This window comes from Opisthorchis viverrini (genome assembly GCF_000715545.1).
Source record: "Opisthorchis viverrini unplaced genomic scaffold opera_v5_46, whole genome shotgun sequence".
Classification (NCBI taxonomy): domain Eukaryota; kingdom Metazoa; phylum Platyhelminthes; class Trematoda; order Opisthorchiida; family Opisthorchiidae; genus Opisthorchis; species Opisthorchis viverrini.
Window position 1 is genome coordinate 1,187,256 of NW_008751703.1, and position 13,098 is coordinate 1,200,353.

General features: G+C 43.1%; 2 protein-coding genes across 2 annotated transcripts in view; one reads left to right on the forward strand and one right to left on the reverse strand.

The window, feature by feature from the left end:
- T265_03344 (hypothetical protein) overlaps positions 1 to 13,098 on the forward strand; it is a gene marked incomplete at both ends in the record, with an annotated part of 55,631 nt that overhangs the window by 4,307 nt on the left and 38,226 nt on the right. The window lies entirely within an intron of this gene.
- Positions 6,556 to 13,098, reverse strand: part of T265_03343 (hypothetical protein) — a gene marked incomplete at both ends in the record, with an annotated part of 14,355 nt that continues 7,812 nt past the window's right edge. Inside the window, one exon of the mRNA XM_009167804.1 lies at positions 6,556 to 6,922. Coding sequence (XP_009166068.1) covers positions 6,556 to 6,922 — 367 coding nt within the window. The remainder of the gene's footprint in view (positions 6,923 to 13,098) is intronic.

The window sequence follows — 13,098 nt, forward strand, 5'->3', positions numbered from 1 at the left end:
GCATGAAAGAACCACACGCATGAACTCTAACTCAGTAATTCCCCATTATGCGTCTGTTATGATTACATGCATGAATGCAGTCTGACAAACTGCTAATTATGCCTTCTGATACCTGCTTCTTATGCAGTTCGGTTCAAAACGGTTGGTCGTAGGGTATCTAATGCCATTTTCGATGCGGACAGTGCTTTCACACTCATTCCCCAAAAGAGTACTGGCTTCTCTGTGCTTAATTTGGCTTAGAACTTCCAGCTTCCTATAAACAACGTTACAGCTTCTAAGTCTTAATCACCACATTCAAACCTTCCAATGGTTTCGAAAAGAAGTTTTTGTCAATTTCACATTCCGCTCGGTTCTTCTGTCACATGGTCGTGGTGCTATCTCGAATTTACGCTCCCGGTGTCCACTCCCTAAGTAGCATATTATTGTTTCGTAGCGTCACCCCATCTTCATGAACCAAGTCCATGTTCTCCTCATCTTCACGTGGGTCCAATGCTAATCCAAATAACTTGCTGCTGGTTTGCTTACATGACCATTGGATTACTGAACGCACAGCTTAGTACGCACCAGGGAGAAGAAAGATAGTCCAGGCCGGAGCCCAGCTTAGAAGCAAGTGACAAAGGCAGACATACCTTGAGTCAACAAGACGACTAATGATGGCTGATGTGGGTCAGCCGGTAGGTGTCATCAAAGGTGAATACACAGCAGACACATTGGCATAAACTGCTCACATGAGAACGAAGGCGCTTAGCCGATTAATATACAACTATCACCCACTTTCCATCATCTTCATTTTATCTTAACTCCCTTGCTGACCTGGTAGGTGTTGCGTAACGCAGATAAGAGTACTGTGCTCAAATCTGGTTCAGGAACAATCCGTACTCGAATATATCTCTCGTAGCTATGGTTCTCCACGGTGGACGAATTTGGGGAACGTGATTCAAAGTGAAGTCTCTCGAATTCACATTAAGCTGCTTTAGGTCTCTGGGATTAACTGTAGGGAAGTGAAGACAATTTTAGCCTCCGGTAGAAATTCTATCGTCCAGGTGACGAAATCTCCTCGCATATGTGCAAGTGTATGCCATTTTGCGGAATCTGAGCCGCTGTCTGTTGGCCAAACACCAAGTGGATGCACTTCAGAAACACAACTGCACGCCCACTTAGTCTCACTGCAGTGCATAAGAAAGTCCACCCATCACTCTCATGTTGTTTGGTGTGTTTGTGGGTCAAGTTGACCGAAAGAAAATCGATTCAGGTCAGTNCTGTGTTGTTGCATGAAAGAATCACACGCATGAACTCTATCTCAGTGATTCCCTATTATGCGTCTTTTATGATTACATGCATGAATGAAGCCTGACAAACTGCTAATTATGCCTTCTGAAACATGCTTCTTATGCAGTCCGGTTCAAAACGGTTGGTCGTTGGATATCTGATCCCATTTTCGATGCGGGCAGTGCTTTCACACTCATTCCCCAAAAGAGTACTGGCTTCTCTGTGCTTAATTTGGCTTAGAACTTCCAGCTTCCTTTAAGCAACGTTACAGCTTCTAAGTCTTAATCACTACATTCGAACCTTCCAATGGTTTCGAAAAGAAGTTTTTGTCAATTTCACATTCCGCTCGGTTCTTCTGTCACATGGTCGTTGTGCTATCTCGAATTTATGCTCCCGGTGTCCACTCTCTAATTAGCATATTATTGTTTTGTAGCGTCACCCCATCTTCATGAATCAAGTCCATGTTCTCCTCATCTTCACGTGGGTCCAATGCTAATGCAAATAACTTGCTGCTGGTTTGCTTACGTGACCATTGGATTACTGGGAGAAGAAAGATAGTCCAGGCCGGAGCCCAGCTTAGAAGCAAGTGACAAAGGCAGACATACCTTGAATCAACAAGACGACTAATGATGGCTGATGTGGGTCAGCATTGGCATAAACTGCTCACATGAGAACGAAGGCGCTTAGCCGATTAATATACAACTATCACCCACTTTCCATCATCTTCATTTTATCTTAACTCCCTTGCTGACCTGGTAGGTGTTGCGTAACGCAGATAAGAGTACTGTGCTCAAATCTGGTTCAGGAACAATCCGTACTCGAATATATCTCTCGTAGCTATGGTTCTCCACGGTGGACGAATTTGGGGAACGTGATTCAAAGTGAAGTCTCTCGAATTCACATTAAGCTGGTAAAGGATTCTGGGATTAACTGTAGGGAAGTGAAGACAATTTTAGCCTCCGGTAGAAATTCTATCGTCCAGGTGACGAAATCTCCTCGCATATGTGCAAGTGTATGCCATTCTGCGGAATCTGAGCCGCTGTCTGTTGGTCAAACACCAAGTGGATGTACTTCAGAAACACAACTACACGCCCACTTAGTCTCATTGCAGTGCATAAGAAAGTCCACCCATCACTCTCATGTTGTTTGGTGTGTTTGTGGGTCAAGTTGACCGAAAGAAAATCGATTCAGGTCAGTTTGGTGCGGCATGGTGCTTAGTACAAACTGGGTGGAGAAACGTGATTGATTGCCGACAAATATCTGTTTGTATTACGCAACGAAAATTAAGTGGTGTTTCCTATGTTTATTTCTTATTATCTGACACCCGCATGTCAGTGAAATACCGGCTTTTGAACTTAAGCAAAGTAGTTAAAAAGCTACCTCAATTTTTCCGCGATTTCTCTCTGCTGCGTTTGAGAAATTACTACATTCTGGAAGTGAAGTACATGGGTTTTCATTTTTCTGTTGCCATTTTTGGACACTGTCACCTCTCAATGATAGGTCTGTTAATTAACTGGACGGTTGCCAAAAGTCGATGTCGATTTCCTCAAAATCACCTTTCGGCCTATACAAAAGATGAAGTCTATAAAGCCTGTCGTTGAGCTCCCGAATATAGTTTATGTTCTATAGAGGAAAGTGTTGGTAACTCAGGTAGCGTAGATGGTCGTTGACTTGTTCGCTGAGCTGGGCGATTTGATTGCGAACGTTTCATCACCAATGACTATAATCTGTACTACAATTCATGGTAAAATTCGGGAATCAATGGTGCTACATGTGAAGAAGCTAAATTGATCAACGCCCTATAACATCATGTTTTTTTTCTGCCAGGACATCTCCTCACTCATTTCACGGTGTCTCAGTGCAAGTTAAGGAGTGGGGAATTCTTAAGTGATGGAGTGGAATCGGAGTCATCTCAATGAAGGTTAGGAAAATAATTCAGGGTTATGTCAGAATTGACATGGAATCCGACGAAGCGCTGACAAGTCGAGCCCAGTAGATAAGATGTTGCTGAAAGCTGAGCGAAATGTGTTACATCGACCTTGTGCAATGCTAGTGGCCGATCGGTACGCATTCGGACTACTTTGGGACAATTCAAAGACGAGAAAACCAATGTGTTTTGAACTGAAACCCCATCTCTGATATATGTATCCTGGAGCTTAATTCAACGTCCCATGGTATATGTTTAGGGGATCATCCTGTAGGTGCCGGTCAGTAATGGGTAACAGCGTTTAAATTGCTTCGTTCAGGGTAGTCATTTTTTTCATGTACTGGAGTCGTCAGTTCGTTGGCCTACAAGCTTCCCATTATTGTTCAGCAAAGTCAGCTCTAGAGGTAGAAATAATGCAGTTCAAGAGACAACCGACTCCGACACTCTAATATCGAAGAGGATGAACAGGCTCAACAGATTCAACCACATATTTTGTGCATTTTCTTTATAATCCCTATGAAGGACAGTTGCAAGGACAAGAGTTCATATGCTTAGGTAGGAGATTTACTAACTGGTCACTGGTTTAAAAGTGGGTGACGCGTGAATTATGTATCCGAGAATAGTAAGATATATTTTCATAACCACTCTTCGAAGAACGACATGTGAGATTATGATAACAACTTATAAAGAAGGAAATAACTTGAAAAAACTCACTTTTGTTGCGATATCTTGGTGGAAGTTTAACCGTTTAGACGGACATAGCGGCAGTGAGGTCATCAGTTTGATTCATAACGGGGGCAAATAAAATAATGACATGGGGAAGACTAGAATGTACCAGAATTTATTAGAATCCGAATTAGTTTGCAGATGAGTGTATATTCGCTAATTTGGTGCAATTCGGTTTGAATTAGAACATCAGGTTGACGGAAACCCGGGGACTGCGCCTACCTGATGAAGCCCAAGAAGGGCGAAACCGGTCGTGGGCTGTCGATGAATTTTCAGCAACCTTATGACTAGTGCATTACGAATATATACGTATCGCGATATCTCGAATATCTTAGCGACTGAAACATGAGGCGGCCTGATATAGCTTATTCAGTTGCCTGGAAACATCACAAACGAGAGATTCAGCCGGGTTCCAGGTGAGTCTCTCGAAAAACCAAGTTAGTTTGCAAATGAGTGTGTTTCGTTAATGTACAAATCAGTTTATTGGTCGGTTTGTTGGTCAGCTATCTTGCTGACTAATTTTGGACGTCGTCGCATGGTGCAAATCCGACCAATTCGTCCATGTGGATACGCAACCCTATTTCGCCCGACAAGCCCAAAAATAATGATTATGAAGAGGTTGGGCTGAGAATACCTCTTTTTAGGAGCCGTTTGTAAAATCACATGAAGTTGCGCAGAGTATGCACTGGAGTAACTGATTCCTCGACCTTTCTGGTTTATCCGTTTTGGGACTGACCTGTTACTATGCATAACTAATAATTCCGTATACCGTTTGGGCTGAGCCGCAAACAATTCCACGTAGACGTCCTGTAAAGCCAAATGGAAAAGATCAGGGATTGAACGGAGGGGCAGTTCTCAAATCATCATTATGCCCAACTGGTGATTCGGTATTGTCAGTTTAGCAGACGCAACTGAATGTTGAGAAACATCCTAGTCAGTGCTAGCTACCATTCAGCTGTGTCTATACAACGATAGTCACAGAGAGTCACCTCTAGCACTGTTTTAGGCCTAATCCTCCGGAATTTCAAGTGCTGTTGCGCGTCTTCTTCAAGGGCACCAGTAATATACACTAAATAGAATATTGTGAGGTACATAAAACCACAACCCAAAACAACACAGTATACTTTAGATGAATTCAGGATAACAACGAAAAATGAAGTTCAGCCTAGCGAAAAATTAGAGTTCAACATATGGAATCAGGCTCGGCCACCTTAGGTTAGAGTGGTGGAGACTACTAAGTGCGCCTCATGCTGCCTTTCATAGGCACTCGCATTTAGCCAGCTAGTGCTAAAATTTGTTCCGCTGGGTATGTACAGTGACAGAGTTGTATTTTCAACCTTCTAGAATACTCGGGACATTAAGGAGCAGCTTTCCTGATATGGGTGGGAACAACCTAGGAGGTGAGACCATTGGTGTCCGAATGGGATAGACCGGTGATGTATTACTAATTAGTCGGAAACAGAATTCATTGTATGACGTTGTATAATTAGCTGTGATTCCGTGCACACGATGATTATTGATAGTCAATCCGATCGAATTGCTCAGTGTGCTAAGACATTTTCGTAGTTTTGGTCTGTGCAGTGATGGTCCGGGTGTTAATTCTGGCACTATCCTAGGCCTAGTTATCCGGTAACTACCACTATCGTTTAGCCGACGAATCACAGTGTCCACTGGCAGCCGACCAATCCTATTTGACTAGCTTAAACAAGACCGCATTCGCTGTGGATCCAGCTTGTTTATTCTCAAGGTCTGGGAAAAGCTACCTTTGTGAACCGGTTAAATTTATTCTTAATTTCACTTGGAAAGACCGATACAGTCATGAATAAAAAAGACCTTGTTATCATGACCATTTAGTGAAGTTAGTGACACGCACAAAGTAAATCTAACCAATTCATACGTAAGAAAACTCTTCCACCACCACCACCTAAAGGAAGAACACATTTGACATTCTACAGGAATCTTCTTTATAAGTGAATGAATATAAATAGTATTAGTTTACGACTTGACACACCACTCTGTTTACAAACAATTGATGAATTTTTTCATTGCCAGAATTCGAAAACCAGTCATCCTGTGCCAGGACAGATCCCGAACCGCATATAGACGAAGAAGACTTGTATCCTTTTGAAGAATCAAAAAAGACTTGAACAAAAAAAACGCGGGATTGGCTAACGCTTCTTTTAAAAAAAGACTTGAACAAAAAAAACGCGGGATTGGCTAACCAGAGGCTTCTTTCAGATCCTGTGCACTTTCAGCTTGTTGGTTCCTACAGCTCATGCCAGTAACCATGCTTCGTATACCTTGACTCATTCCAACAGCGGATTCGTCTCCTCCCTGGAAGATTCTAAGGTAAACTTTTTTGTATTTTTGAGCTCTAGTTTAATCTTATACTGACACCCGGAGAGGTATTCACTTACCAGAAAGTAGACAGCATTTTCTAGGTCTTCAAGTGGTGATTGTAGTAACAGATAGTGTAACGGAAGATACCCCCATGGTTTACTCCACCAACGCCTTTTGTGTTTGGAATTCCGTTTAGAAATAGGTTCACTTGAGAATATGTATCCTTCATCATATATCTATATTTATTAATTACCGCCAGCGTTTCCAGAGGATTCATTCCAGCGTCCACACCATTATGTCCAAGATGACCACGATTTCGACCAGTAGAACCAGCACCATTCATCATCGTCATCATCATCATCATCATCATCATCGTCATCATCATCATCATCATCATCATCGTCATCATCATCATCATCATCATCATCGTCATCATCATCATCATCATCATCATCGTCATCATCATCATCATCATCATCATCGTCATCATCATCATCATCATCATCATCGTCATCATCATCATCATCATCATCATCGTCATCATCATCATCATCATCATCATCGTCATCATCATCATCATCATCATCATCGTCATCATCATCATCATCATCATCATCATTTTCATCACCGGCGGCATTACCGTAATTGTTATAGGTACCCCTGTGTCATGAAGGGTATACTGTTTGATTGGGAAGGAACCCTCTGGTTTGTGTTGTAATATGCCGAAATCAACAACCAAGAGGGTGAACGCAGAAACTTGTGTGGGAATTAAGTTGTGAGACAGAGCAGATTAGGTGACACCACTTCCTTGTGAACGTTGCGAATCAGTCGCACCTAACTGGTCGCATGGTTAGTTGTAGTTAGTTGCGAAGAGATTGCAATCTCATTACTCTCGTTCGAACAGTCCTGCTCTCATCGTGACGCAGTTGTTTTGTTTAGTCCATAGCCAGGAAAGGTAGCGCTGGACCAGAGTCTCACCATCGGTAGATATCCTTGGCTACGTTGGGGGCCCTACACGTGAATATCCGAGACAAGCATGTCACCAATACACAACAAAATCACCCTGAAATCACACGTATTATGGCGTCTAACAAGGCGATCATGTCCACTCGGTTTTACGCGTCGATAAAGCTGACTAGTTGGGAAGTGTTGACATGCTGGTTAGCCAATCGACAAGCGTCCATTGCACCAATTGACTGAGAAGTCCTGGCAGGTAGGCCACCCGACCGACATAAACAGGACAGTTACTGGGCCGCCGTTCTACCCGTCTGGTAAACCGATCACCTTGCTCATGTTTGAACACGTTGACTTGTTACAAACGTGATAATCCAAGTGCATCCAGCGGCCAACGGATTCGCATCTGCAGTCGAGAGTTCCCACCAAAATGCCACGACATGGGCTTTGTCGGAACAGAATCATGTGACACTCTGACGCTAAAGGCCTGTTCCCTGCACATACACGCTGTCTGTTATACCCCACGATATCCCCCGGGTAGATTTGCATGAGATACTTGACTTTGGTAAGCTTCAACGCGTTGAGTATATCATCCAGTTTTCATGTTACATTGCTGCCTCACTACAGTAGTCATCTCCACAGGAAACTAGTCTCACTTATCAAGTATTTGTTCCTTATGACCAATTCCTTTTTATCCAGAGGACCATGGATTTGGCGCTTTTGTTAGCTCCGATACCTAAATCAAATAGCACTAAAAACGTCGTTTCCATGTCCATATAACTCGTTTACGTACGAGTTGTTGAGAAAGGGTGTGTAATCATTCGCGAAACGTTTGGAACCGATTGAGAAACCATTGTTTTCTGAAAAGTTTGGGAACCATTTGGTCTTTTCACAAATCTTTAGTTTGGTTGATTTACACCACAGCAGCTGATGGCCGAGTTGACGCGTGGCGATCTAGGATTGTCGGTATACGCAGTATAGGTTTGCTTCACTTGTAAAACGGAATCCCATAAATCTTTTAACAGTATCAACGAATGGGGTTCCCCAAGTACCTGTAATGCATTCACATACTCAAATCAGGCCTCGTAGCCGGTTGTTATGATGAATGATGTAAACTGATGTTACAATTACCTATTCAGCGTCTTACACATAACAGCCTTCCTATATGAAGGGCTCCCAAAAGTAGTTCGATAAGCTACTTTCAGAGTCTTAACATGTCTCTCTTGGTGTGCTCAGATGGTAAGGACCTAGACACATCTGGTGAACTTATGTATGGTCTCTGCCGATTCGGTAACACCATCATGTCCGATCGCACCGGAGAAATGCACTTCATCTGATACCTCAGTAATCTAGTGTGTGACATGTCATATATAAACCTGAACACAGTGGATATTTGACGAAGTATTCGAGAGGTCAGCCTCGTTGTCCCAGTTCAGGTAAGGATAAATAGGTGGCGGACGAATAAAACCGAACTGACTCGTCTTCTACTCATGCCACGAAATTTCGTGCGAGCAGCTGAAAGTGATGAATAAATGGACCTGATATGGGCTGAAACCTTTATTTACTTATTTTTTGACGTAGTCGCAACGATTTATTCATATGATTCCGCTGTCTGTTTTGTACTGCCCGACATTCAGTCGGTCCATTAGGCAAAGCAAACAAACACTCATATACGTCCGATTATTTCAGTAAACCAGGTATTCTCTGCCGATCGTGTGACATCTCGGATTCACTTATGAAATAATTTGGACGTTCAGTTCATTTCTTCGGCTTCAAAGTTATGAATATTTTCAGTGAATTTTCTGTTTATTCGATATGATCACTCCATTATGTGCAAAACAAACTGTCTGGATCGAATAAAGGTGGTAGTAAGATGGCCTGAAAAGCATAACATAAGGCATATATTGTACTGGTTAGTACCTCAAAGCAAAAGAATAGCCCTCACTGCTAATCAAATCCACTGGTGAAAAAATAGTTATCATCGTTCACATTTTGCCGCTGTAATATCCTTGGATTGCCAACTGTGTCTACCATATTAGTTTAACATTGTTATCAATAGGCCTAGTGACAGGAGCTCACTGTTGACAAATCTGACTACACTGATATTGATACTGCCAAATATTAGGCGAGTTATGTCTAAAAGCACAGCTATCATTTGCATGATGCGGTCTTTTCTACTGCGCAAATAGGCATTTTATCACATCAGGCAATAAACAAATTGTTATGAGGTGAAATGTGCAATAAACTGCAGAAAGTAAGAGACGATTACTCAAAGATCCACGGGATGGTTGGCGCATTTGAAACACTTGGCAGAGGAAAGGAACTTATATGCTGGGAAGCCGACGGCGGCTAGTTCGCTAATTAACCATTCTAAGTAGTAGCGATGGTTTAGGTCATATACAGTGATGATTGCGCTTATACTTGCGCTCTCAGTCTCATTAGGTGATACACATCACCTTTTGTTCATCGATTTCACCATATACTGGTCAGTTTATGGGATCATATCACAAGTGGCTTGTGTCCATTTATCTGTGAAAGCTGTCGGACAACCATCCACATGTATATGTACGTCAAACGTTTCCATCGTTGTCACTCTAGAAACTATTCTCCCCTCCATGTAGCTTCGTTACTATGCCTTAGGCAACATACATTGCGCAACTCGCTGCGTGAAAAGTATATGTTTAGCACTGTCTCAGACGCGTGTTCTACATGCTCAACAAATTCGTTCAGCTGGGTAGTGTCCACTTCGGAAAAGTGGCGAATGTGGCAATGTGTTTGTGGCGCACAGCCCAGAAAAGTAATTATAGCTTGCAGTACACCACATAAAGATTGTCTGGAGAAGAATGAGAAAAAGCTAATTAGCTTAAAATTTTTGGCGTCCGTGCTCCACCAAGGACTACCTCTGGCAATAACTGCCAAAGTTTAGAGCCGCAAACACTAAGCGAGAACAGTGTGACTGTGAACTTTATTCTTTGCCACCTAGTTGAACCTTCTAGCATTGTTCACAAAGTGTAAATAGGCGATACAATGGAAGCTGTCGGGCACCATCCTAACCAAACCAGTAGAATCAGTATAGGTAAGTCCCATCGGTCAAATCCACGGAGAACTAGCCATCATACATGTAAGTTGATAACACGCTGTTCTCATTAGACGCACGAGCTACCTTGAAATCCTCCACTATCAAGCAAAGGGAGTGGCGAGTATCTTTAATCCCCCAGATCAGTACAGAAGTGTTGAGCAGACTCATGCGTTATACGTACGTCCTTTCAGAAAAAAGGCTGATACAATGATACCAGCACATGAGACGATGGTTTCTTAACGCATTTCTGACCCTCAGGTTTTCAGGAGCTATTCGTTTTCCCAGGTGGATTAGTTTATCAACGATTGCAATTTTTTGTCTGTGATGCAAATCACAATCGGAGGCCCTGACCAGATCTATGTAATCAATTTGTATTATGATTACGCATGCATTTTACGGCAGTTTACCTCCGTTCACAAAAAGGTGATCGTGGCCTTCATAGACTACAGGACATAGTGATATCGTCTGTATGGTCATGGTTTGCAGTCCCGCTTACGGGTGGAAAGTTCACACCTCTCATGATGATGGAAAGCACTGTAACCAGAGTATCATGGACGGTTGTATAAAATGGAAACGGGAATAAAGAGAGTGCATAAGAGCTCCATGTAGATTTTGCCCCACTCCATTCCCTCGTGAAAAACTTCCAGGATCAGTTCATGAGTTTAGCCGCTCGGTAGGAGGATTATCCCTGTGGATTCGGCTGCTCGGATGCACGCTTGTGTGCACGAACGTGCTGTGGCAGTTACCGTGATTTTGAGCATTGGTCATTGCGAAATCCAGCGTGATCATCATGGTCCAGTTGGCAGAAGATGGGGTCAACAAGATTGTCAACTATAAAGACTGATTCGTCCGTGTTTTGGACAAACCCTCAAAGACCCTTTTGTACACCGTTGTAATTATTAGCCTGGACCGGCTGACCGCTCCGTTTCCTTGCTTCGTGATCTCATCAATCAGTTGATGAGGCAGAGCTTCATCTCCAGCTTTGAACAGTTAAGTGGAGAACCGGTCTTCATCATGTGTCCTACCAGTTCTAAAAGACCCTGTTGTGCCTGTCTCCAGTGCAGATCCTGCGTAATTACGGGGAGGTTCATGGACACGAACTGGAAAATATCTTCCTCAAAACGAATAGTGGTGACAGGTGGGGGATGTTCATGAAACCGACTCCTTGATTATTAAACCCAGCAATCAGTACGTTGGTGCATGTTCCTCACTACTGCTCCATCAGTCCCTTAGCTCGACTGAAGGATGCGTTTCGGCCAGAGGAAATAGTGAACAACTGTCTTCAGTCGCCTATGCAGAATCATTCTTTGCTGGTGATATCTCAGTGATCTCCATCGGGGACACGAACGACCGATGCAGTTTGTCAGAGCTCGAAGAGCTTCGGTGACTCAACCGATGACCAATTAGGCGCCCTATAAATGCCACAACCAGTCCGTAGTAATTACGTATTCGCTGCACAAAGAGGCAGGAAGTGCATTGTTGTTGGTGGCTAGGATGCACAGCTCTTTTAATCTTACATCTTACACCTTTTATTCTTACATCCTTCCCGGTCGACATCGTCGTTGACCGCAAGAGCAGACGTTATAATATCGCGTCATCTTACACTTTTTGCAAAAAGAACCATGTTCCAGCACTAAACTTCTCTGGTCCAGACAATTAGCCTTCCTTCATAGGCCTAGACAAAACCGACTTCATAATCATACCAGACTTCAATCGACAAGTTCACTAGGGTGACAAAAGTCTCTGGTGTCCATTAGAATTTCATTTCACCTTCAGAAGTGTTTTGCATTGGTCTGCTGACATCTCAGAGGAAGCATGTGCTTTCTACCCCTGTGTTTAGTTAACATGAATATGGTTACTTCTTGGAATGCATATTTTTCACATTTCCATTAGGTTCCTGCTTCAATGTTTTTACTTTCCTTCTGGTACCTGCTTTTCGAGTAGGTGGGGTAGTTTAGTGGCGAACCGGAAACATTTTGCATGAAGTTCAAGTTGCGGAGTTAACCTGGAAGTACCATGCCAATTAAATGTGTATCCGACACAAGACAGAATTTTATTTCCAGCATTCCAACAATACATCCGCTCCGGTTTTCTAGTTGAAGACGATCTTGAGCAAGAAGCTGACGTCAAAAAGGCGACTGTCTTCTCGCTCAGGTCACTTAAGATACCATCTTTTCATTTCCGCCCAAGCTCAACTGGACTTATTATCAACCCTCGTTTTGTGCCGTACCATGAACGTTTTTCTCCACGAGAAAGAACGTTATGTAAGGAACATGTGCCCAACTGACCTGCGCCGTTGTTTTTTGTCTATTCAACTGCGAATGCATTTCCTCCTGGTGAATGGTTCCTTCATTGCCTGTTTCACTCGATGTGCCCCATCATACACGTTGAAAAGTATGCAAAGTGCGTAGCCAGTATTGTTATATTCTTCTTTAGTCTGGCTGCGTAACAGTTCTGCGCAAGTGATAACACATACGAGTTTTAATATCGTTCGAACTGTGATCTTAGACACAGGTTCAGTTACGAGTATTTCACGTAAAGTGGTAATGGAAATACATGCATTAATTATGCTGGCTGTCATCATCATCATCGTTGTCAGCTGTAATAACCGCGTACTCGTCGTACAGTGGTTGTAGCTGCCGCAGTTTCATTCACCAATGGTTTTGGGGGGAGGGGTAGGTAGCTGCGCATTGTAAGCGGGGGCTGATAAATTGGTGCATAAATCCAGCACCGTCAGTGGGCTGTCAACTGGGGTGGGGGGGGGGGGTGGGAAGGGGGGCAAACATTTAAGCCAATAGGTTGG